At 45.4% G+C, this 25,152-nt stretch overlaps 2 protein-coding genes across 4 annotated transcripts in view; one reads left to right on the top strand and one right to left on the bottom strand.

Moving 5' to 3' along the window:
- Sil1 (SIL1 nucleotide exchange factor) overlaps nucleotides 1-3,180 on the top strand; it is a 278,466-nt gene extending 275,286 nt beyond the window's left edge. For all 3 annotated transcript variants that reach the window (XM_013020449.1, XM_013020448.1, XM_013020447.1), the window contains one exon: nucleotides 2,652-3,180. In XM_013020449.1, the coding sequence (XP_012875903.1) occupies nucleotides 2,652-3,008 (357 nt within the window). In that variant the 3' untranslated portion in view covers nucleotides 3,009-3,180. The remainder of the gene's footprint in view (nucleotides 1-2,651) is intronic.
- An 11,315-nt stretch (nucleotides 3,181-14,495) lies between these two features.
- The window catches only part of Ctnna1 (catenin (cadherin-associated protein), alpha 1, 102kDa), a 113,517-nt gene continuing 102,860 nt past the window's right edge, over nucleotides 14,496-25,152 (bottom strand). The window contains 6 exon segments of the mRNA XM_013020401.1: nucleotides 14,496-15,589; nucleotides 16,217-16,351; nucleotides 18,526-18,631; nucleotides 18,725-18,906; nucleotides 19,948-20,058; nucleotides 24,758-24,909. Of these exon segments, the coding sequence (XP_012875855.1) occupies nucleotides 15,302-15,589; nucleotides 16,217-16,351; nucleotides 18,526-18,631; nucleotides 18,725-18,906; nucleotides 19,948-20,058; nucleotides 24,758-24,909 (974 nt within the window). The 3' untranslated portion in view covers nucleotides 14,496-15,301.

Below are 25,152 nucleotides of genomic sequence, written 5' to 3' on the forward strand. Positions count from 1 at the left end.
GTGCAGCTGATGGACCCTCTGTTATATGTGTTCCCGCGTCCCTCTGATTCTGTATCCTCCTCTAGCTTCCCTCAGATGTATGCATATATATATATATATATACACACACACACACACACACACATGTACATTATATATATATACGTATATATATCATAAATGTGGTCAAGAGCATGGAATCATTTAGCAATGATACAACAAAATGAGTCTTGTTTACTTTGTTATATCTCCTTGCATTTTGGCTTTAGCATCTGCATATCAGGGAGACCATGTGCTGTTTGTCTCTTTTCTCTTGGCTTACCTCGCTCAAAATGATTTGCTCTAGTTCCATCCATTTCCCTGCAAATGCCATTATTTTGTCCTTTCTAATGGCTGCATAATATTCCATTATATATAGGTGCCACAATTTTTTTTTTTGGTTGGTCGTGGAGCTTGAACTCTGGGCTTGGGCACTGTCCCTGTGCTCTTCAGCTCAAGGCAAGTGCTCTACCACTTGAGCCACAGCACCACTTCTGTTTTTCTAGTGGTTTATTGGAGATAAGTCTCTCAGACTTTCCTGCCCGGGCTGGCTTTGAACTGAGATCCTCAGATCTCAGCCTCCTGAGTAGCTAGGATTACAGGCATAAGCCACCGGTGCCTGGCTAGGTGCCACAATTTTTGGATCCACTCATCAGTAGTGGGGCATCTGGGTTGTTTCCATATCTTAGCTATTGTGAACAGTACTGCAGTGAACATGGAGGTGCATGTGTCCTTGTATCCTAGTTCCTGTTGCTCAGGGTAGCTGCCTAGGAGTGGTGTGGCTGAGGACCCAGGGTTCTTGAACTCTAACTCAGCCAGGCTGGGCCCACCAAGGAATCCTGACACCTTGACATGTAGGCTCCTGCGAGGTGGGTGCTGACCTGGAGTGTGGGCCCATTCCCTCTGGTCTGCGCATGGACCTGACTCTGTCCATGGTTCTTCCCACAAGTGATCTACCGGGTATCCTCATCCAGTGCTGGCTAAGGAGCTGGTTTGTTAGAAAATCTCCTGTGTATATACACTGAGGATCCTAGGTTCAGGGAGGCAGATGCAGTGATGCTGAGCTCTAGGGGGTCAGGAACCATTACTAGAGTCAAGGCCATGTGGTAATATGTATGGAAATGATAGCTGCACCCACAGAGGCTCTGAAGCCTTTTGGAATAGTAGTGACAGGTGATAGAAGAGAGTGTGAGGACTAAACCAGTCAGGGGAAGAGCCAGTGGGACCTCAAAGTCCCAGTCTTTGTCATCAGAAGTGCCAGGATTGTGAGGTTCCTAACACTAGCAGCACAGGCTACCAGTGGACAGGAGGAAGATAGAGTGGGAGTGAGTGGTGAGGGGCACCTCAGATGACCAGCAAGGGGCTGGACACTTGCGGCAGAGGCAGGGGAGAGGGCTGGGTTGTGTTTAGAAGATGGAAGTTTGCAGGGTTTGTGGGTAGAGTAGAGAAGGACTGCAGTGCTCCTCTGTTTTCCCTGTCCCTGGCTACCGAAGCCTGCCTCCCTCTGGCTTTGCCTGCAGCCCTTGTTAGCCCACACCCTTGAACTATCATGGCAGCCTCTTCGTCTTTGCCTGGCTTTCCCTCTTTCCATTTCAGGCCTCCTTATTCTTTGTCTCCCTGGGAGTTGGAGGCAGGGCTTCCCAACTTACTCTTGCTTCTCAGAGGTACATTTATTACAGCTCTATGAGAAATCTCTAGTCTCCTCTGACATTTGAAATAAGCTGGTAACTTTCCTGGAAGCTTGGCAGGACTGGTTCTCACCATACTCTGCTGAAGAAGCTGAGCTTCTGCACTTTACAGACTCGGGCCGAACATGTGATTCCCTGCCCAAACTTTCCCTAACTCCCCAAGCCCAGGCCCTAGCCTGGCCCTCAGGCCTCCCTGCTTCTTCAACAAGAATGATCTGCCATTTTTTAAACATAAGATGGACCCAGGCCTATACGTGCAGTCCTCTGGTGTGACTGGCTCAACACCCTGTTTTCTGTACACCTCCCACTTACTAAAGATGTCATGACCCAGAGTCATGAATCTTCTCCATCTGCCAGACCCTGACAGTCACCCTAGCAGTCACTGTTCAAGTGCCTCTAGTGGAGTAACAAGGACACGACAACAATACTGATAGAGCTGACATTTGGGATTGCGGCACTTGATGTAGAAGCTCATGTTTGTTGACTGTGGCTGTGTGCCAAGTACTGACTGTTACTCATAATTCAACCAATGTTCTCCCTTTTAGAGATGATGGTCTTGGGTCTCAGAGAAGCTAGGTGCCAATGGTGGAGCAAGGATTTGAGTCCAGCCCGTCTGTTCCTCACCACGCTGTTAGATTTGTCTCACTGTGCTATTTGGGAACTTTTATTCTCCTGCTATACGTTGGGATCAGAGACTTGTTTCTCCAGCACCTGGCTCAGTGTCATGAGTGAATGGATGGGGGAGCATGTATGAAGCAGGAATTCTCTAGGCCTTTTCCTGGGAGGTCCTTGGAGGCACAAAAGCACGGAGAAAGTGAGTGGACCTCACAGCTCAGCCTCATGCTTTTGCCTCTGAGCAGAGGAGCCATCTGATGTAAGTTAACCATTCTGTGTGTTTTCTCCCAACAACCTTTCCCTTCTGGCCCCTGGCCATGTGGTGGGCAGATGTTTGCTGAGGAAGAGGCAGACCTGACCCAGGATTCGTCCCCAGCGAAGCTGCAACAGTACCGTCAGGTGCACCTGCTGCCGGGCCTGCGGGAACAGGGCTGGTGTGAGATCACTGCTCACCTTCTGGCACTACCTGAGCATGCTGCCCGTGAGAAGGTACTACAGACACTAGGCGCCCTTCTGGCCACCTGCCGTGATAGGTACCGTCAGGACCCACAGCTCAACAGGATGCTGGGCAGCCTTCAGGATGAGTACCAAGCACTGGCCACCTTGGAGCTTCAGGAAGGTGAAGATGATGGATACTTCCGGGAACTGCTGGCTTCCATCAACAGCCTGCTGAAGGAGCTGAGATGAGGCTGGTCTTGACTACGGGACTAGACTCCAGTGCTGCTAGGGAGGCCAAGGGAGGCCAGCATGGGTGGGCTCTTCATGGGACACTGGGTGGTAGGGAGGACTTCCCTACTGGGACTCGGGCTTTATCTGAGCAGGGTGGCTTGACCATTAAATGGAGACACGAAGGCCATGATCCATTTCTGGTGTGTCTGTGAAGACTAGGTTTAACCATGTCTGAGGGCTGAAGACTGCGCCTGTGAGGTCTGGGTGTAGTAAGTGTACCCCTGGTGATGGGCTCCAGGTACTTGGGTGGTCGGCCCAAGGCATTCAGTATCAGACTTCGTAGAATGGGACTGGGCTTAGAAGTTGGAAGTCTTTGATTCTTTTCAAGGCAGTAGTTCTGTGACTTTGAAAAGTCACTTTCTGACCAAAGAGAGCGCCTTTAGCAACAAACATAAGGCATAAAGCACTAGACTCCTTATCCAGGGTGGGAGGGGAGGGGGGGAAGGGAGAGGGAGTCTGGTGGGGATCATGTCAGTGCTGCTGTCTTCATGCGTAAGGAATGGTTTCAAAAGGCCATTGGCCCTGGTAAGGCCGCTTCTCTGTCAGCAGGTGGCCAGGCAGCTGTTGGAGCCACTGGTGCTGGGGCTTGGGTGTGAGAGGACACCGGATGTGGTTGGCAGGGCACTGAACCTTAGGTGTGGGCCTCATTCTTGGGAAAAAAGTGATCTTACAGCTAGTGTTGGGAGCATAGACAGTTCAGACCTGCCCAGCCCGTGAAGCAGGGCAGAGGTGTTTCTCTATTCCCCTCTCCTGTATCTAGGTAGGAACCAGGCCAAGCCCAAGGAGGAGACCTCCAGGCAGGGCCAACCAAGCCTGGCAAGTCTGGAACCCTCTCAAGAGAGGCTAAGCACCAGGCTGGGAGCCTGTACAGGTTACCATGGCAACGCTTGCTCTGGGCTTTCCTGATTTGGATTCTGGTGAGTTTGTTTTTCAGCCTTTCCCAGTGCTCTAGAGGCTCATGCCTGCTGGCTTAGACAGCCTCTCATGGCTCCTAAGAAGGAAAGTCAGAAAGGCCAGTCTAGAGCAGCTTCCTCTCTTTAAGACTAGCTTGTAGAAATCTCAGTTTCAATGAGCTGAGGTGAAATGAACCCAGAAAAACAAGGGGTAAGTGGGTGGCCTCATTCCTTGCAATCACTTTCTTGACTCTTCCCTTCAGCCCCTCCCCTGCCCACTTCATGCCAAGATACCCAGAAGGTGTGTGTGTGAGGAGCTGTGATGTGTCAGAATTCATTCCAGAGCAAAGAGGGAAGCTGGAGGCCCAAGCGGCTGTTTTGGAGTAGTTTACTAGGGTTGGAAGCCTGGGGTTGGGCATAGTCAGGGTCAGACTGCAGTCTGCCAGTTCTTGGACACCTTTGCCTTGGCTTTGAAACCTTCTCACAGCCACAGAGGTGTGTTTTGCAGGGGAAGAAATGGTGGTTCAGGGAGGCTAGTGTGCTGTCGGAGCTCACAAGGTAGTGCAGCTGGACACATTGCACCAGCCACCAGTTGTGGAGGTTTATGTATGGCCCAGGGGGAGTGTCCAATTAGACATAGTGAAAGGAGGCCCAGGAGCAACAGCAGAGCTGCTGTGGTCACACAGAGCTGGACATGGTTCCAAAAAGACCAGAGCCAAAGAGCCACTCGGTGTCAGCAGTTTCTTTTTTCTTTTTTTTTTTTTTTGGGTCCAGTCGTGGGCCTGAACTCTGGGCCTGGGCGCTGTCCCTCAGCTCTTCAGCTCAAGGCTAGCGCTCTACCACTTGAGCCACAGCGCCACTTCCAGCTTTTTTTTTCTGCTTATGTGGTGCTGAGGAATCGAACCCAGGGCCTCATGCATGCAAGGCAAGCGCTCCACCACTGAGCCACCTTCCCAGCCCGGTGTCAGCAGTTTCTATGGATGGATTTGAGAAGAGGGGGACTGCATTGGCTGCCTTGGCACCTGGCACTGGAAGAGAGGAAAACTTGGGGTTGTGGCTAGGGATGAACCTGGTCCAGGCCTTGCAAAGGTGATTGCTGAGGCCATGGAGCAGGTGTTGGCCTAGAACAAGCTGACAAGATTGTGGGAAGGCTATGCCAGGCCCTTGGGTGCTAGCAGGACAAGGCTTAGTCTTGTCTAGGGTAAGGGGTGCTGAGAAGTAAGGGCCACTGCTAGAAGTCTAGTTCAGGCCCCCAGTGACTCTTCTACCCTCCGGTATGCTGCACAAAATAGCAGGTTTGTATGACCGACGGAGGCCATGAGTTCCTAGAGTTTTCTTGGCACTGATGAAAGAGCCCCTGAGGCTGCTGAACGCAGGCTGGCTAAGGTCTTGTTTCTTGTCTTTCCTTCTCCAACTCCCTTGGGATGGGGAGATTGGCCCAATTCAGGTTTGTCTTGGGAATTCCAAGAAGTGAGGGAGCGGGTGACCCAGGATTCTGGTCTAGGCCACTCGATGCATCTTTGATTATTATCTGGAGGGAACCCCTTCTTTGCCTTTCTTTTGGATGCCATCCTGGGTACTGTGGCTAGGAAGTGAGGCTTGGATGTGAAGTTAGGCAGCAAACAGTAATGGTACTGCAGCCACTAAAACTGGATGATGTGACTTCTTTTGACCAGAGCCTAGAAGCTGCTGCCGCTTCTCTTCCTCCTGCCACATGCTGGGCCACGTGGCTCTTGACCTCGAGACTGAGAATGACTTGAGAGCTATGGCTGGCTCCCACCCTTGACTGTTGATGCCCTATTCCTGAGCGGAAGTGAGCCCTCAGTGAAAGATGACAGAGATAAGGAGTCGGATGGTGGTGAGATCACACACACACACACACACACACACCTTCAAGTTTAGTTTTCATTATTTCACTTGTTCATTCTTGTATTCAAATTGTATGGCTTGGTAAGTGCTAAGCCTTGGAGTTCTGAGGTTAATGAGTCCATACTGTGTCTTCACAGAGCTCAGCGTGTCAGGGGAGACAGGCACAGGGTAGCAGGGGGTGTAATGGAACTGAGAAGGCCTCTAGTGAAGGTCAGGGAAGACCTCCCAGAGCAGATGATATTCAAGAGACTCAAAGGATAGACAAGGTAAAGGTGGAGGTTTCAGCACCGTGAGGACACAGGAGAGCCTGGAGAGGTGGGGAAAGCAGTCCAGTGAGGAGCCCACAGATTGAGCTTTGCTGGAGGAAGCAATAGGGATGAGGGGCCAGGAGAGCAAAGGTGCAATTGAGTTGGCAGTGTGGACCATGTCTCTGGTGCTGGTAGCCTGGTCATGAGGCAGGGGTCATGGGACGGCTCTGGGCAGCCCTGGCTACTGTTCACATGTTGACACATCCCTTCCACAGTGTTCTGAGCAAGACAGTGACAAGTAAGCATAGTGAGTGTGGCAACATGAAGGACAGCAAAGCACTGTCAGGGAATGAAGGCTGTCAGGAAGCCATGGATAACATGAGCAAGTGCTCTGTACACCAAGAGCTGAGCTGGGGCAGAAGTCCTCAGACAGGAGCCACTGGTCTCTCAAGGAGAATAGAGTCAAGAGTTGGCTTTTCTTGAGAGAGACAGAAGAGTGGGCCAGGGAAGGAGGCTCGCCGGCTGTGGGAAGGACTTCCAGGGCAGAGGAGAGACCTGCAGCGACTGGAGCCAATGGTGAGTGTTAGCAGGAGACCATCCAGTGGATGAAGAATCCATGCAGCTGTGGATGGTGGCACTAGTGTGGTGACAGAGCAGGTGGGAAGAAGGCAGCTGCACCATGGAGGTGTGAAGCACAAGCAGCACTGGGCTTGAGTTGAAAGGGATGTGGGCAAGGTAGAAGAGGAGGGCAAACACAGATGGGATATGTTTATATCAAAGTATCTCATGATGCAGTGTTCAAATGGGGATGCTGAACAAGCAGCCAAAGCCGGAGGGTGAAGGGATGGGAAAGTGCCAGGGGAGGAAAAGGGCCAGAACTATGTTTGGTTTCTCTGGGGCTCAGAAGCATGGCGTGGTGGCAGTGAAACAGCCATTGTTACAAAGCAAATTACGTAAATGTATGATTAGGGAACAGATTAAACATAAAAAGTCATTTACAGAATATCTAGTAAATGAAGAGAGTTAAATAAAGCCCAAAGAAAGCAGAAGAGGAAATCATGGAGATCAGAGCAGAAACAATAAAATTGAAGACAAAAATTAGAGGAAATCAATTAAACTAAAAGATAGTTTTTTGATAAAGAGGGAAGGTATAAAGCGCCAATATTAGGGAGGAAAGGGGATAGCACTACAAACTGCAGGCATTAAAGGAGAGTAAGTGGATACACTGTAATTATAAATCAGTGGTAAATCAGTTTGACAACGTAGAGGAACTAATTGGCCAGTTCCTTGAGAAGGTGTCTTATGGTATCAGTTTTATGTTGCTCAGAAACAAATTACCTTCAAGCCTTAAAACATTCCAATAAGTATCTTACTTGGCTGGATGTCACAGGGCAAAAATCAAGGTCAGCTACACACCAGTGGCTCCTACCTATAATCCTAGCTATTCAGGTGCCTGAGATCTGAGAATCATGGTTCAAAGTCAACACACACACACACAAACAAGTACTGATGCCATCCTTCACTTTCTGAACTGCCATTCATCTCTTTTAATGTATTTAAAATTGATATAGTTTGGAGACTGAACTCAGCCTGGGAATAGGGAACCTAGTTCAGATCAATTCATTGTATTCACAGACAGGAGATATAAGGGGGAAAAAAAGACCACATGTTTATTTCAGTTGATCCTGGTAATACCTAATAAAAGCTCTCAAGGCCGAGGATATAGCTTAGTGGCAGCTAATCATGTACAAAGGCCCTGGTTGCCATCCTCAGTAAAACAAGGGCCAGGTGCCAGAGGTTCCCTCTGGTAATCCTAGCTTTGGAGGGATAGTAGGTGGAGGCCAGGCCTAGACGTACATTTAAGACCCCTTCTCTACCAACAGATGGCACATGCCTATCTTAGGTGTATGTATATTAGTAGGAGGATTGCAGTTTCAGGTCAGCCTGTGCAAAAAAACCTTTTGAGATTCCATCTCAAGGGAAAGAGGCAGGACTAGTGGCATACAACTTTCATCTCAGATAAGACAAGCCTAAAATAGGTAGATTATAGTCTAGGCACACAGAGGAAGACACTATCTCAAAAATAAGCAGAGCCAAAAAAGGGCTGGAGGCATGGCTCAACAGCAGAGTTCCTGCCAAGCAATTGTAAGCCTTGATTGCAAACCCTACGCGCAAAAAACTAAATGAAACCTCTCCATAAATCAGAAATAAAAGAGAACTTTGTTAGCCTCATGAAAGAAAACTACATTAAAACCTGCACCTAATATCAACTTCATAGTGAAAGCCTGAATTCATCCCCCTAAGACTGAAACAAGAGAATAATTTCTTATAACTTCTTCTCAATTCTGTCTTGCAGTACAGGGTGGCACGCTCAAGACCAGAAAATAGAATAAAAAGCATATAGATTGGAAAAGAAGTAAAACTCTATTCACAGCTGACAGGATTGTCAAGGTAGAAAATTTCCGGGAATCAATGAGAAATCTAGAACTAGCAAATGAGTTAATCAAGGACAGGAGACAAGGTCAGTGTACAAAAATCAATTGTATCTCTATACACTAGCAATGAACAATTGGAAATTAAAGTGTAAAAACAGAACTATTTATAATAACATTGGAGAAGTGACATGTGAGATTCTGTGCCCAAAACTGGAACACTGATGAAGGAAATGAAAGATCTGAATAATGAGAAGTGTATTGAGTTTCTGAATTGGGAGAGTCAATAACACTGAGATGTAGTGTCCACAGAATTGATCTACAGATTCAGTGCAATCCCAGCAGGAAATCTGTAGATGTCAAGTGTCTTACTTGCAAGTTTATGTGGGAACACAAAGCAATCTGAATAACTGAAAACAGTTTTGAAAAAAAGAGGAACAGAGTTGGGGGGCAATCAAGCTATGGCAATCAAGGCAGTGACTGGTCAGAGGATAGACACAAAGACCAATGAATCACAGAGTGCAAAAATACAGTAGTCTCCTCTTATCAGCAGCACATTCCCTCTAGGACTTCCATGAAAACCAGAGCCCTGTAAGTATCAAATGCCATGTAGTCTAGTTTTTCCTATAAATGTATAAGTTGATGGAAGTAGAACTGTGGCTCAAAGTGGTAGAGCAAAAGAGTTCAGGGGCAGCATCCAGGCCCCGAACCCTTCAAGCCCTTCACCCACCCACTCCCAAAGTCATAAATGTACAAGTTGAACGAATGCCTTTCCTACTCCCTTTTCATGCACTGCAGCTGTAACTTGAAGTTAAATTAGTATAAAGTTATTTTCCTAAATCCTCATACAGAAATTTCATTCCTAATGTAGCTCTTAGGAACTTCAATATACATTTATTTTTTGTTTGCTCATTAAGTTGAGAAATTTCTTCTTTCTTTAAAGGTAGCACTTTATAGCCTCTGAGGCATATCTGATAACAGCCTATCTAATAACCAGCAGAGCTACTAAATGACTGTTCAGTAGGCAGCATGTACAATGCGGACACTCTGAGAAAAGGGTGATGTATGTCTAGACAGGATGGAGCTACACAGTGTGATTTTTATCCCTGTACTCGGAATGGCATGCCAACTTAAAACATATGAAATGTTAGTTTGAGGAACTTTGCATCTAATATTTTTGGGCCATGGCTTACCAAGAGTAAGTGAAATTGCAAAAGGCAATACTGTATATGTACTTGAATTGGTATTTGTCAAAAGTAGAAAGGCACTTTGGTGGAGAAAGGATTGCCTTTTTCAGTAAGTGCTGCTGTTAACTGGATAGGTAGTTTTAAAAAATGAGTCCTGACCTGTGTACTTCATATCTTGTACAAAACTAAACCATAGACTTAGCTATAAAATTATAAAGCTTTGTATAAACAAGAACAAGAGATAAATCCTTGTGACTTGAAGTTGGACAAAGTATAAAGACTTGTTCTGTGAAAATACTAAGAGGATAGAAAAGCCAGGGAAAATGTCATTTGTAAATAATATATTTCACAAAGTTAAGTGTTGAGAACCTTTTTTTTGTGTTTTTTTCTTTTAAAAAAGCTCTTCAATCTCTAGTTTAAAGAAAACCAAAGAAATCCCCCCTACCCCAATAAAATAGGCAGAAGATGTGAAAATATGTTAGTAAAATGCAGAATACGGTTTGCCAATACACCAAATCTATTAAAGGGACTTAAGCCCAGACCAACCTTGTGGACATCGGGTGCTGGGAGGAAGTCGGTGAGTTGGACACTCAGCCATTGTTGGGGGAATGTGAAAGGCGATTGACTCTTGTAGAAAACAGCTCTTGTAGTTAAACACATACTTAATCATTGAACCCAGTCCCTTTGTTGTTTTATGCTTTTTGTATTGAGATGGGGTCTCACTTTTGCCTGGGCTTAGCTTCAAGCTGATGATCCTCCTGCCTCGACTCCTTAGTAGTTAGGTTTACAAGTGTGGGCCACACATCCTGCTTAGAATAAAACAGTCTTATTCCCAGGTGTTTACTCAAGATGAAGAAAAATCTTTATACAAAGGCTATACAAAAGCTTTATATGAAACGTTATTTAAAAAATAAACTAGAAAAATAAACGATGGCACATCCCCATGGTATATTACTCAGCAATAAAAAAGACCAAGCAGGATACACACAGCCATTTATTTACCCACTTCCGGGCATCCTCCTGATTGAATTGCATTGTATAATATGTAGACAGACTCAAAGGCTACCCACTGATTCCATTTATATGGCATTCCGATAAGGATAAAATTATAGGGAAAGGATTCTTGCTGAGACTTCGGGTATGTGGATGTTTGATTTTACTGTGATAGCACAAGAAATCTGTATGGTGAATATTAGAGGCAGAGGGGCTGCATTTGTCAAAACTCATTTGTACGCCAGAAAGAATAGGTTTTACTCCATTTAAATTCTAACTTCGATTATAAAAACGTAAAATACTCAGAAGTCCTCTTTTTCCCCAATTATTAAATTTTACTTTGATCTATGCCGTGGAGCGATGCACAGTTGCTACATCTGCATAGTGGCAGTGCACAAGCTAGCAGTCCTGCACTGTTCTTCCCAAATCCATATTCAAGACAGTCCTGGCTAGGACTCTGGTTTGGCCACAGGATTTGCACTAGAGAACTGGAAGATGCTGCAGATCAAGGCTTAACCTTTGTCCTCTTGATGGTGTAAACTTAAGAAAATGCTGAAGATCTTAATGCCAGTTCAATCTAAAAGCATGCTGGCTTGTAGCAAAAACATCTTCAGCAATACAGAAACCAGAGGGAATTGTCTTAGAGAATTTGAGTTATGTCTGATCCAGTCATTCACTGACCCATAGGTAAGTTCTGTTTATTTCCCTTTCATCTCCCTAAGGTGAACAAATCATCAAGCAGCATTCACCTAAAACTACTCTAAGTCAGCTGCAACTATCTATTAGGTATAGATACTAGACAGCAGCAGAACACTGAAGGCTCCTGGAAGATCAATTGGCAAGGTGGACTTTGCAGTAGAGTATCGCATACTTTAATATTATTTGTAAATTGTGTGCTACAAGTCCTTTCCTGCATGGTGAAGGACCGTGGGTGTGGCTGTGTGTCCTCTCAGCCCTGCAGAGCCAGCTGTTAAGCATTTACCAGCAGCACTGCATGACAGACAGGGAAAAGGAGAAACAGAACTGAGTGCTAGCCCAAGCTGGCACCCCAGATCACAAGAACAATGAACTGGGCAAGTCCCAGTGAAGGGTTAAGAGAGCATGGAGAACTGGAGCAAGTGCACCAAGGATGGAGGGAGTGGCCACCAGCAACTCACGCTGCTAAAGGCCCTGGATGGGGCAGAAGGGATACTGGGCTCTGGGGCATTAGGAGGACTCAGCTCTGAAGCTGGTACACTTTGACATGTCCGGTCCACTTGCTGATGGGTGACTTGCTTCAGCTGGAAGGCTCACAGGCAGTGGAGACAAGATGGGGTGATGTGGATTATCAGGCATGGACTTGGCCGGTGCATGTGGCAGGCAGCTCCTTCTCACTTCTTTCTTGAGCAGATTGGGCTGCAAGCTGTGAGCATAAGGACTGCAGAGGTAGGCTGGGGCTAAGAGATGGTAGACTGGATGGGATGGAAACTGGGGGGTTGCTGGGGTGCAGGGCAGTGAAACAGCTCAGGCTTGGGGAATAGAAGTTAACACAGTATGTTAAACTGGTGGAAATAAAAGCCACAAGAATGTTGGTCCCTAAGAGTTAGCTAAGAGGAGGGACTAAGTAAAGGGAGGAAGCTGGGAAAGGTTGCCCGAGAGCATCCCAGGTTATCTCTTGGTGTCTTCAGTGTGCAAGTGTCTTATACCTTGGCCATCCAGTGGTGAATCGAAGACTACAGCTCTTGTAGATAATAAAAATGTAGTGCCCAATGCACTACCAAGAGGGCAGTTAAAGCTGGTCGCTCATGTTAATCCTAGCTACTTAAGAAGCAGAGGGAGGGAGGATCAAGGAATGAAGGCAGCCCATGAGGTCCTCAAGCAATAAAAAAGTGGTAACATGCCCTGGTCATCCCAGCAATGCGGGAAGCATAAACAGGGTTAGTCTAGAAAATGTGAAACTGTATTTGGTGAGAGAAAAGACAAGAAGGGACAAGAAGCTACAGAAATTGAGGCCTTGGGCTTTACTGAGGGATGTAGAAGCCACTGGAAAGTTCAAGCTCAGGGAGGGATGCAAACTGACTTGTGACAGAGGAATTACTTAAGCTGCTGTTAAAAAAGGCATGCTAACTAGTGGTCCACTTCCTAGAACTAGGCTGCTTAGGCCCCTGTTACCAATAGAGTACAGATCAGGTGGCGGTCAGTGTCAGTACTGAGGCTTGAACTCAGAGCCTTCTGCTGTTGCTTGACTTTTCTCAAGGCTGCTACTCTACCAACTTGAGCTACATCTGTACTCCTGGGTTTTTCCTGATAGAGAAAAGAACCTTTAGGCTTTATCTGCCTGGGCTGGCTTTGAACAGCAATCTTCAGTTCTCAACTTTCTGAGTAGTTAGGATTACAGGCTTGAGACAATGGCACCAAGATCATGTTTTAAAAGAATTCTGTCTCTCCCATTTGGCTGCTGCTATCTTTGATCTTTCAGATTTGGGGAAGCCAGCTACTGTGCTGTGAGCTGCTCTGTGCAAAAGCTGATGCCTTCTGCCAATGGATGGCGCTGACGAGCTTGGACATAGATTCTGACGTCAAACTTTCAGGACCACAGCGTTCCTTAGCTGCAACTTTCAGAGCAAGCTAGCTAAGTAAGCTATTCCTAGATTCTTGACCTATAGAAACTTCAGTAGAGAAGTGGAGCTGTTGCTCAATGGTAGAGAGCAAAAAAGCTCAAGGACAGTGCCCAGGCCCTGAGTTAGAGCCCTATGACCAACACAAGAAAAACCAAACTGAAGCCATGTTTGTTTTAGCTACTGGGTTTGGGGTTGAGACCTTGCATACCTTTTAAAGGCAATTTTGGTTGGTATTTGGCCAGAAAAATGAGGTGATTGGTAGTGCCAAGTACCAGTGGGGAAATGGAGAAGGGCTTTGGATGTGGGTGGAAGAGGTGGCAAGTGCCCTTTGCATAGGCAAAGCATGCAAGTGGAGACTTAGGAGGCAGGTACAAAAGCTTGAGTTCTAGGGACAAGCCAGCATTTGGACCATGTAAAGGCAGGAGTATGGCTGGGATCAGAGGCGAACACTGGTCCAGAAGAGACATCAGTGCATGACAGGTGAAAAGGACACCACCCCCAACCAGAAAACCAGTGAGGTACTTTTAGGTGGGCATGCCTTACCAGGCCTCTCATTGAAAATGTTGATAAGATGGTACCTAAAGAAAAGCCAACAAGCTCTGTTTGGCAGTGGAGAAGGTTTGACTAGGGAAACAGTAAGACAAGTGCTGACTAGAATGGCAAAGAGAGGAAGTCAGGACAATGACTGGCTATTCTGTTAGGGCTCTCTGCTGAAGATGATGATGATTGCTCAGAAGGGACAAGGGGTTAAAAATAGGTCTTATTCCTAACGCCTTGCCTGAATGATGATAGGAATGATGGAGAAAGGCAAGTCAGGTATGCCCTCTTCGTCTCCCATAACACAGAAGATTGAGGGAAGCCAACTTTTTTACATCGAAGTAGAGGTGTGCAGACTGGGAAATTCAACAGATTAATGCTCTTCCTGGTCAGTTGGCATGAGCTGTGCATCCCTAGAGCCACAGGCATAGCCTCCCTCAGTGGGCAGCAGCCCTGGGAGAATGCAGAGCAAGGCAAACATTATGCTAAGCCTTATGTGTTCTCCCCACCTCCTCACCACAGTACTTGGGATGGATTCCAAGGGCTTCATGCAGGTGTGCTACCAAGCCCCAAATCCTTTGGTTTATATTGAGACTGGGTCTCACTAATTTTGACTGGGGTTGAAACTACAATTCACACGTCCCTGGCACCATGTCCAGATATGACTCATCTTAAAGGCAAATGACTTGATTTCATGAAGTGGACTTTATTGGGAAAAGTTAGTGTAAAAAAAACATTCAAATTCATAAAATTTAAATAAGACAGTAAAATTATACCTTGTAGCTATAGCAATCACAAATAAGGTAAAGGCTAAATTATTGCCTAAGCAAACACTATTCTGTCAGGCTTCTGCTGGGAGCCCAAAGCAGGAAACATGGCAATTATTACAAGTGAGCCCAATGATAAATTTGCATTTGAAGCTACAAGAAAGGGGGAAAAAAAGCAAGTTTATTAATGGCCTGCGGCAGAGCACATTAGTAATTGTAGCCATGCATTATAATTTCCATTTCATAAAGAGAATAATCAGTTTTTTCATGATACATTATGTTTTATTGTTTATATGGTTTATTCCTCAGAAGAGCTTTCTCGTAAATTCCTTCCATAGAGCCTGTTTCCCCAGGCTGCTCACCAGGGGGTCGCCTTGGTCATTTACTACCACACTGCAATCCCCACTTCCCAAACCTTCACCTTCTCTAGAAAACAAGTATCCAACTTAGTCAAGAGTATTAATTGCTAAGAAGTTAATGTGGTTTTCTCTTTGGTTATGATTTTTTTTATACTTGAGCTTATAAAAATATAACTAGGAATATGCTTCTGATTTCTATAAAAGCATTTTTTGACCAATTTAAAATACAAACATTGTCCTTATAAAACTTATCACCTTGGTTCAAAACTCTGCCTTTTCCCCTGGGGAATCTAACATCAGTGTTCTCTACTTAGCAAATACACATGAGTGAAGAACAGCGTCTAATCTTCAGGGGCGAGGGCAGGCCTAGATGCTCTCCATGGCTTTGAACTCGCTAAGTGCCTGCACGGGGTTCACATGCTTCTTCTGAGATGCTCGTTTGATCTTGGTCTGTGTCTCATCCTGTTTTTCTCTCTTCACCAAGGGCTTCTTTTCAGGTGCCTTCATCTTCCACGACACAGCAGGAAGGTTGAGGGAAGCCATACCCTGAGATTTCTGGTATTTGGTAGAGGCCACATAGGATGCCTTCACTGTCTGCACCACAGCATTCATCAAGTTCTTGGCTGCTTGGATCAGAGACATAGCGCTGTCCACCTGTAAGAGATGCAGATGAGGGTTGGTGAGGAGCCTGCCTTCAGGACTAGGGGCCTGAGCAACAGCCTTGTTAATGGAAACATCCTCATCTGGCACACAACTGAGTCTCCTCCATGATGTAGCAGATTTAAGCAAATGGTGGTGCCAATATGCTTAGTATATAAATAAATATTTAAAGTATTTTTCAAGGAAATTCCATGAGATTAACAAACTGTGGAACCTTGTAGAGTCCAATATATTGACAAAAGTGCCCACCCGGAACTGTGACTTGATCAACAGATTCAACTTAGGCACTTAGAAAGTAAGATAGTTTTGAGAAGGCAACTTATATCTGCTTTGTAAATCTTTCAGGGTTCATTCCTCTCAGGGGAAGAAAAGCTAGCAAAGGAAGGATCAATCCTAGTAACAGCTGCAGCTGTCACCAATCATGACATGCTAAAACGAGCTGTGATTCAGCATGAAGAAACAATACAGCCTGTTCCCTCCAGAGCCCAAGATGGACCTTTGGAGTATCTACCCAGCATTTTCCCCATTTGGAGCAGTTGAGTAAGTAGACAAGAGGCTACTTTCTTGTAGATGCAGGTCAACACATTCCTACTGAACACCTTTGTCACCGCAGATGCTTACCCCAGAGACGACAAGTTCTCCTCCAAGGTTTTGCACCTCAGCCTTGACTTTACTGCAGATGTTGAGCTGATGGCAGTAGAGGGAGATGCGCTGCAGGTAGGCTAGAAGATCCTGCTTACAGGCTGAGTCCGGGCACTGTTGGGAGAACAAGCACTCAGGCCTGGCCCAGACAACCCTCTGTCCCCAGGGATATGCCTGAAAAGATCTGTGTTGCGCTAATATTCTTACTCTCGGAACCAATGATAATGGAAATGAATAATTTCCTGAGGCTATCACATCTCTTGGCCACTCTGGAGTTGGCTGCAAGTCATGGAGCCTGACTATGAATACTCTCTGAGCCCTGCTGCCACTCCACAAGTGTGACGAGAAATCACCTCAGACTACGTAGCATGGAGAGGCCTGGGGCTCTGCAAGATAAGAAAAAGCCTTAGGAAGCAAGAGTCTGACTATGCAGAAAAGACAGAATGTTTAGAGCTACATAAACTATCCATCCTTGAGGCAGAAGAGCTATCTGCTCAGTTATGATGCATATGAAAAATACCTGAAAACAGGAAAGACACCTTAGGCAATGGCGAACACATAAACCAAAGCAAGAAAAAAACACCTGGGGCTGGTGAGATCTTGATCACAAGTGAAAAGGGTAGTCTAGGCCAAGTCTTGTACTGCTGATGCCCACCAGTTTAGAAAGCTTTACTCAGACAAGTAAGTTCAGTATTGTCCCAGTGTTCACAACAATTCCCCTCCCACCCCTATGTCAGGGAGACTAACAGTATGATATAAAATAGGGCTCTGAGTCCATTTTGAAGTTTTTGGATTATACTCTTAAGAAGCCAATGAAGCAGAGCCAGCCCAAGTCTGATTTGCATTTTATGAGGACTGCTGGCTGTGTGCGGAAGTGGAGGGGGGGAGAAGCAGGAAACCAGGAGGGTAGCAGGGTGGGGATCTGGACTTGAGCTGTTTATTTCCAACAGGAAAATCCAGATAGTGTAAGTATATAGAGAGCTTCTTATGGAGCTCTGTGAATGGGGGGAGGGTGATCAAAACGACCACAGAGCCTGGCTTGAATAATGATGAGATACAAGAGACAGTGGTCATTCATCCTTAAGCCTAGATAAGAACCTGGATACATGTACAGAAAACCTATAACTGAGAAAGAGCTTCTCTGGCAACAAGTCTTAGAACATATAGGAAATGTGCTGTATAAAAGGTCTAGGAAGTAGAAAATCAAGTTCTCTGACCTAACCATTTGAGGGTACGAAGGTATGCTAAGATGTGGACGGCTATCCTTCACCTTGGACACTACCAGCTTTTCTGAACACTGCCCAAAAGGGCTCTTGAAGAGGGACGCATGTACCTGGGTCCAGTACTAGGATTGGCAGAAGCAGCTCCTGCCCTGAGGTAAGTTTTAGCCACTTAACTAAGAGTGGGGAATTTCCACAAGTCTTTTTTTTTTTTGGGGGGGGGGGGGGTCCGATCGTGGGGCCTGAACTCTGGGCCTGGGCACTGTCCCTCAGCTCTTCAGCTCAAGGCTAGCGCTCTACCACTTGAGCCACAGCGCCACTTCCGGCTTTTTTCTTTTTGCTTATGTGGTGCTGAGGAATCGAACCCAGGGCCTTGAGCATGCAAGGCAAGCGCTCTACCACTGAGCCACCTTCCCAGCCTTATAAGGCCTGCAAAATCATTTGGTCAAGATGACAGTCAGGTATGCATCTCAAATGGGTCTCATGGCTGTCCACAGCTGTCTGTCTATATTGATCATTGTTATGACCTGTTGAATGATATAAATATCCAAATGGCCCTTAGAAAAAAGTTGACATACCTGTTCCAGATCTATGCTCTAATGCAAATAAAGCCTAGCAACTAAGATTAAGAACTCAGAAATTCATTGAAATTTATGCCAGAATTAAATAAGTAGGCTAAAGGACTTTTTAGAGATGAGTAATGGAAAGGTATGGCCTATGAAAAAGAATCATCATTCCAGCCGGGTGCCAGTGGCTTATGCCTATAATCCTAGCTACTTAGGAGGCTGAGACATGAAGATCATGGTTTAAAGCCAGCCTGGGCAGGAAAGTCCAGGAGATTGTTATGTCCCTCTTTCTGAGTAGTTTACTGGAGATGTCACTGTGGCTCAAAGGGTAGAGCACTACCTTTGAACACAAAGAGGCTCAGGGACTGTGCCTAAGCACTGAGTTCAAATCCCAGGAATGCTCCCCCTCCCCCAAAACAGTCATCATTTAGGCACCTCAGCAATGGACTGGGTTGCACGAGTCTAGGATGAGCTAAGACAACCAGGTAGATCTATTACTCACATGGTCAGCAATGGTTCGGCCTAGCTTATCCATCCTGGATCCAGCCTCAGCAATTTTCTTGGCAGCACTGATGACATCTGATGTATTTTTGAGTGGTCCTTTACCTCTGAAAAGAAAAAACAGGATCTCTAAGATGTCTATGGGGGAAGGAAGCTGCCCTTTCTCTCTTCACAGCCAGCTGGGGCCGAATACTGCTTACCGGGTGAAGTCAGTCATCTCCATCATAATCATGCACATCTGCTTGGCTAGCACAATGATGTCGTTGCCACTGTCATCCCATTTGGACACTTCAGCATCCAGCTTGCTTTTTTCTTCCTGGAAACTGGCCACCTGTTCTGCAATCTTTGCTTTTTGCTCTTGGGGAAGCTGAGCCATGATTGCCTACAATCAAAAGGACAGAACACTCTTTACGTAAAGAGAATAATATGAAGTTCTCACAGTGCATTAGCCAAGGATATTTCTAACAGGCAATCTATGACATAGGTAGGATAATTCTTTAATAGGTTTTATTTTGCCTGAAGGACTATTTATTCTAATTTTCACAGAAGTCTATGGCAGCCTGGATTCTCCACCCACTTTCAAGAACAAGTTTCAGTGTGGAAGGGAACTGTGTGAAGGGTAGAAGGCTACATGCATGGAAGCTTCACAACCATATCTATGCAGAGACAGACCAGGTCGGCTTTAGAAGTTTCATCCCTTGCCTTCTTGGTAAAGAAAATGAGAGGAGAATGTGTGTAGTCCTTTTCCCTATGGGTTTTGAATGGACATTTCCAAAGCTTTAAAAGTACATCAGAAATAGTTTTAGAATCTAAATTTTAAACAAGAAAGACAAGCATTTACTAAGGGATATGTACTTTAGCACATTTAACTCCCACTGACCCAATTCAAGGCCTGGGAAAAGGGTCCACACTTTCAGCTCCTGACAGCAGGAATACACTCACTGTTTAAGATGGATTTCCAAGGAATGAAAAAATAGACTCCTTAGAAATATATTTTGGCATCCTTCTGAAAACTTAAATGCTATGAATTGAAGATTTAATGACTCAAATGAATGCCATGTTTTTCTTGAATGTACCACTGTTTGTTGTTTTTAATGCAAGGATAATTAAGCGGTTCATGCCCATGGAATCAGTGAGATGGCAAAGGCAGTAAAGTTTCACCATTGTTTTAACAAATATTACACTGAGTAAATCCTCAGCTTTTTTCTGACGCAGGGTTCTATCACAAACAAGAGCCCAGGAGGCCTACGTTCCTGTCCTGCTCCCAGCTGAAGAGCCTTTTGGAAAAATCTGCAACTGACCAGCAGATGCTACAACTTAACTTTGGTTAATGGTGCTGAGCACTTAACAGAATTGTCTTAGAAGAGGGCAAGCTTGACAGGGACAGGAAAGGTCGGCAGAAGAAATTAAAGTGCTTCCTTACCCGAGCACTCTGGCCAGCTATCAGTTGGTCATCCTCTGTTTGGACACTTGTCCTACTTCGGACATCAAAATCTTCTGTCTCAAAATCGGAGTCATCCAATTCTTCAGGAGTCTGCCATCAAGATAGAGATTATGAGTCAGAAACAGCGAGGCTTCAGCCATCCTCTCTAAGCCCCTTAACCAGAAGCATGGAGGCCCAGAATTTGATGCTCATCGTTCTGATCACTTATGGTTACTCAAAAATTGTTCATCTGTGTGTAAGCCCCACACTGGCACTTAAAAAGTACAAAGTTCAGCTGGATCACAAGTAAAAATTATAGGAAATACAGATTTAAGCCTTGCACTTACTAGGCAGGTGCTGTACAATTTGAGCCACTCTGCCAGTCCAAGGATTTCACTTTTTAAATGTACGTCACTAACACCTAAAGATAAAGGTCAGAGCTATCCTTGGAAACAAAGATCTTATGGGGCTGGCAGAACAGCTCAAGTAGTAAAGTGCCTGCCTAGTAAGTAAGTTCAAACACCAGGGGGAGGAGGTCTGTCTGAGGAGTGTTTTATACAGCATTAAGCAGACATGACTTCCCTATTTTATGATAAAAATTGCTTTCTCTTAGGGTGAGAAAGCCTGCAACAGAGTCTACGGGGTGGTTTTTAACATTTATCAATGGAAAGAGAAAGAATGCAGCATGTAAGAGTTTAGTAAATATCAAAGGGGCTTACTCATTCTAGGTTTTTGCTTTAATTATGAAATAGTATTCTTATTTGCACAAAGTACCAGCCTCTTGTGATTAACTGACTTGAAACCCAATGTCATCTTCTGGCAGTTGTCAGTAAAGGGGCAGTAGGAAGAACAGCTGGGGCTGGCTCTCAGCCTGGCTGGCTGTCCAGTGACAGGAGAGCAGTGAGGCAAGGCCCTCATCTGCCATAGGCCCTCAGCCAAGCCCAGGGGCCCGTTGTGAGGTTCAAATAAGTGGGCATGTGAGCAGCTCTCAAACTGCCAAGAGTGTCTTGGGTCCTGACATGTGCAAAGGCTGGGCCTATCCTAGATGAGATGATAGGAGAGTGGTGGTATGGAGGTGTCAAGGAGCCACAGAGAGCATGTTACTGTGAGACCATGGAATGTTGCTAATAGCGCAAAAGATGTTGCCACCACTGGTGATTTTAATGATACACTGGAACTAATGAGCACCTCTCCACTGCCCATCACAGGTCCGAAGATTGTGGTTCAAAGCCAGCCCGGGCAAGAAACTGTGAGACTCTTATCTCCAATAAACCACTAGAAAACCAGAAGTAGCGCTGTGGCTCAAGCAGTAGAGCTTGCCTTGAGCTGAAGAGCCCAGACCCAGAGTTCAAGCCCCATGACTGACCCCCCCCCCCAAGAAAAGCACACTACTTTCTTAAAAAAAATTCATTCACTCATTTAAGTACTTGTTAAACATGTACTTGTTAATAAGCACTGCTCTGAACCCCTGAAATGCCAAGTGACTGATGCAAAGATCGCTGCTCTCATACATATTCTGACATGCTAAAAAAGTGACCAATGCTATTAAAAAAAGAACCAGAAAGGGGTCTGAGTGGCAGTGTGGGGTGGGAATGTAAGGGGGAGGCACAGAGGAAGCAGGGGAGGAGTGCCTGCCTGAGCAAAGGGAGTAGCATAAAGGCTATACAAGAAAAACTTGGCTCATTATCTTCTGTCACAGGCTCAGGTTGGCCCTGAGTGACATGAGCACCTTTGGAGAGTTGGGGAGCAGTGACTGAAGCTTGGGGACCACTCTGGCTGCTCTGAGATAAAAAGACTACAGGGACTCAGGACTGGAAATATGGAGAACAGAGGTAATTGCCGGAAGCTTGGACCAAAGTGGGAATGTGTTTAGATGCCCTCAGGAAGGTAGAGCCAGTGAAACTTGCTAATTAAAGTATGCAATAGGAAGAAGTGGAAGGAGTCCAAGGTTTAGGACTTAGCAAGAGAAGATGAATTACTATCAACTGATACATGAATGAGGTTTTGAGTAGAGAAGTTGGGAGCTCAGCATGAACAAAGGCACTTGGCAAAATTGGATATAGATACATGAAACTTCAGAGTTAGCCTCTAGATATAATTATTTAAAAAAATCTATTTAAAATGTGGTATATATACAGTGTAATGGGTTTCACTCATCCATTAGGAGTGATATTTAAAAAGAAATGGGAAGACTTGAAAAAAATTATGAAGTCAGAGCCAGAGAGATCAAGGTTGCATGTTTTCCTTCATCTGTAGAGGTTAGAATAAGCTTACAAATTAGCTAAATATATTAGGTGGTATGCAAGTATATACAAATGTATTAACTGAAATGTGGTAGATTCAAGAACTCAAATAGTGTAATTCCTTAGAAAGGCAAAAATCAAGGTTCAACAAAATGAACAACAGGAAACTGGTACTTGAAAGGGTGAGGCAGGTCATGAGGAGAGGGGCAGGTAGACAAGAAGGGCTGGGAGATTGGAGTCAAGAACTCAGTGTAGGGCTGGGAAGGGCCACGCATGCCTGAGGTCCTGGGTTTGATTCCTCAGCACCACATAAAGCGGAAGCGGGGCTGTGACAAGGATGTCGATAGTGCTAGAAGACAGATGCACATGCAATGGAGGAATGAGCACTCTAAATATCGCTATCAATGGTGGAATTGGTAATAAGGCCAGACAGGGAAGTTGGGACAATGTGGGACAGCTGAAAAGAATAGGAACGTATGAGTCACCAATCCCAGGATCAGAGTTAGGATGGTTACAGGGCACAAGGGCCTAGGGACAGCCCATGTCAGCAACCTCTATCAGGGTGGATGTGCTGATCTATTCTGTGCTCCATGGGAAAGCAGACCTGACTGAGCCTGCATTTTGAAGGAATGTATAAGAAAATGAGACAGTCAAAGCAAAGGACAAAGGGCTGAGAGTGACACATGGAGGGGACCAACTAATTTAAGACAAAGGTGGACTCCAATGATGGTTAGGCCATTTCTATTAAGAGGAAATACTGGAAACAGATGATGATGGAGGTGGGGATACTGCAGTGCTGGAGCTACAGAGGTGAGGTGGAAGGAAACACAACATTAAGAAACATTAAGAAAGAGAGGCCCAGGGATTCGAAGGATGCTTTCTTTTGGGTGAGAGGGATAACACCCAGAGCCCTCATGCATGCTATGAACTCTACCACTGCCCTATATTTCTGTCAAGGATAATTCTTAAATTAAGGCAGTAGCAGGGTCAGAGAGCAGGAAAGTAAGGGGTTATCACCAAAGCCTTCCTGCTTGTGACAGGTACTTCTAGTTGAAGTCACTTCTTTTCCCTTGGTCCTATCACCATACTTGCTGGTCTGATTGAGTTAAGACCTTGGTCATTCTTCACCTACATTCAACACCAAACATGGCAAGAAACAGCCATTATGTGCTGAACACATCTAGTAAAAACATCAAAAGCCATCATTCTTAGATGAATGAGCATGCTAGAAGAGAATCCCCAGCTGCTTGCTCACCTTCAAGATGTGTTTCCACAGCCCTGCTGCTTTGACACCCCAATAGCTCTAACCTGACATCAACCCCATCTCTAATCTTCAGGCTTCTTTCTTCCTATTTCCATGTAACTGAAGCATAGAAATAGCTTTGATAATAATACAGAGCTAGGTGCACCATCACTAGTATGTGTGTCATGAGGACCCATTCACATGACCAAACCCAGTGAACACATGGGATCTTTAGCATAGCATCAAGGAAAAAGAAGTGCACTGCCGTCCTCTCCCACTCTTAACAAATCTAGGCAAGTCTGGGGCCTTTATGAACATGCCAAAAACCAATATACGACCTTGAGCAGCAATCTTGCCTCACCCAGGAGAAAAGCAGCCTTGCCTCAATGTTATACACTGCATAGAAAATGGATACAGCTGCCATAAAGAATGGCCTGTTCCCAGCTAATATCATGGCTAGTTCTGAAGGCTATCCTTACCTATAAGGACAGAATCCCACTAGAACTATTAACGTATAAATGAAAACACTGACTGGACTATTTTCAAGAGTATGGCAAAACACCACCAACACAGCACATAGACACTGCATTAACATGCCTGAACTGCAACAACTGCAAAGCCTGTATAAACCTGGGGTGTCCAGGAGGTCCTGGGAGAGAATATTCATAAGCTCTGCTCTCAAGATTCCAGAGCAGTGTGTAAAGGATCGACTGATGTGAGACCCAGACCTAGCACCCCAGGGATAGATAGTGGAGTAGCTGTCATTTTTGAAAGTCCTTTGTTCATGCCAACCCAGAGGGTAAACCAAGGGCTTTCCCACAGGTAGTGATAACTGCTTTCTTAGAGAAGATAGGGAATAGCTTAAACTGTTAACACTTAGTCATGAGCCAGGGAGCCTCACCAGCACTGCACAACCCCTAATCCTTATTCCAGATACACCAGGATCTGAAATCCTGCCTTCCACTCCAGGAAGGAGTACATCTGTGAACAGTGATTTCCACCTGCATTAAGGAAAGAGCCTCTTTCTGAATCAACTCGTTTCCCTTCTAATTCACACTGAAGACTCACACTATGGTGACTGCCCTAAATAAATTCATCAAGGCGAATTTGTGCTAGTGCTTTTTCTGGACTAAACTTTGTGCTCTGACTTAAAATAACAGTCATTTTAGACAACATTATTAAATCTATCTTATTCTAACCGCTTTTAGGGTCATGTTTTTTATATACTGACACCCCATCTGCTAAGTTTCAGAATGATGTATTGCTCAAGTTTAGCAAATGATAAGGAAGAAGCTGTTAAAATGTCTAGGATGCTGTTACTCACCCTTATCATCAACACTGCTTTCCTGATGTCCCGGATTCCATCATACACCAGGCGGGAAGCATCAATAAACTCATTCTCATCCATTGGCTGGGCAGGGTCTGAGCTGAGAGCTTCTACAGCTGCTTCTACTTGCTCAGTGAAACGGGGCATGACTGCAGAAACAAGGAGCAGGGAGGGTAACACGGGCAGACAGCATCCCCCCAACACCTCCCTGAATCCTTACAAGAGGAAAGGCTCATGATAAAGATGTAAACACTATTTTTTTTTTTTTTTGTCATGGGGCTTCAACTCTGGGCCTGGGTACTGTCCCACAGCACTACTTCTGGTTTTCTCAGTGGTTTATTGGAGATAAGAGTCTCACATACTTCCTGCCTGGGCTGGCTTTGAACCATGAT

Source organism: Dipodomys ordii, unplaced genomic scaffold, assembly GCF_000151885.1.
Source record: "Dipodomys ordii isolate 6190 unplaced genomic scaffold, Dord_2.0 Scaffold50, whole genome shotgun sequence".
Taxonomy (NCBI): domain Eukaryota; kingdom Metazoa; phylum Chordata; class Mammalia; order Rodentia; family Heteromyidae; genus Dipodomys; species Dipodomys ordii.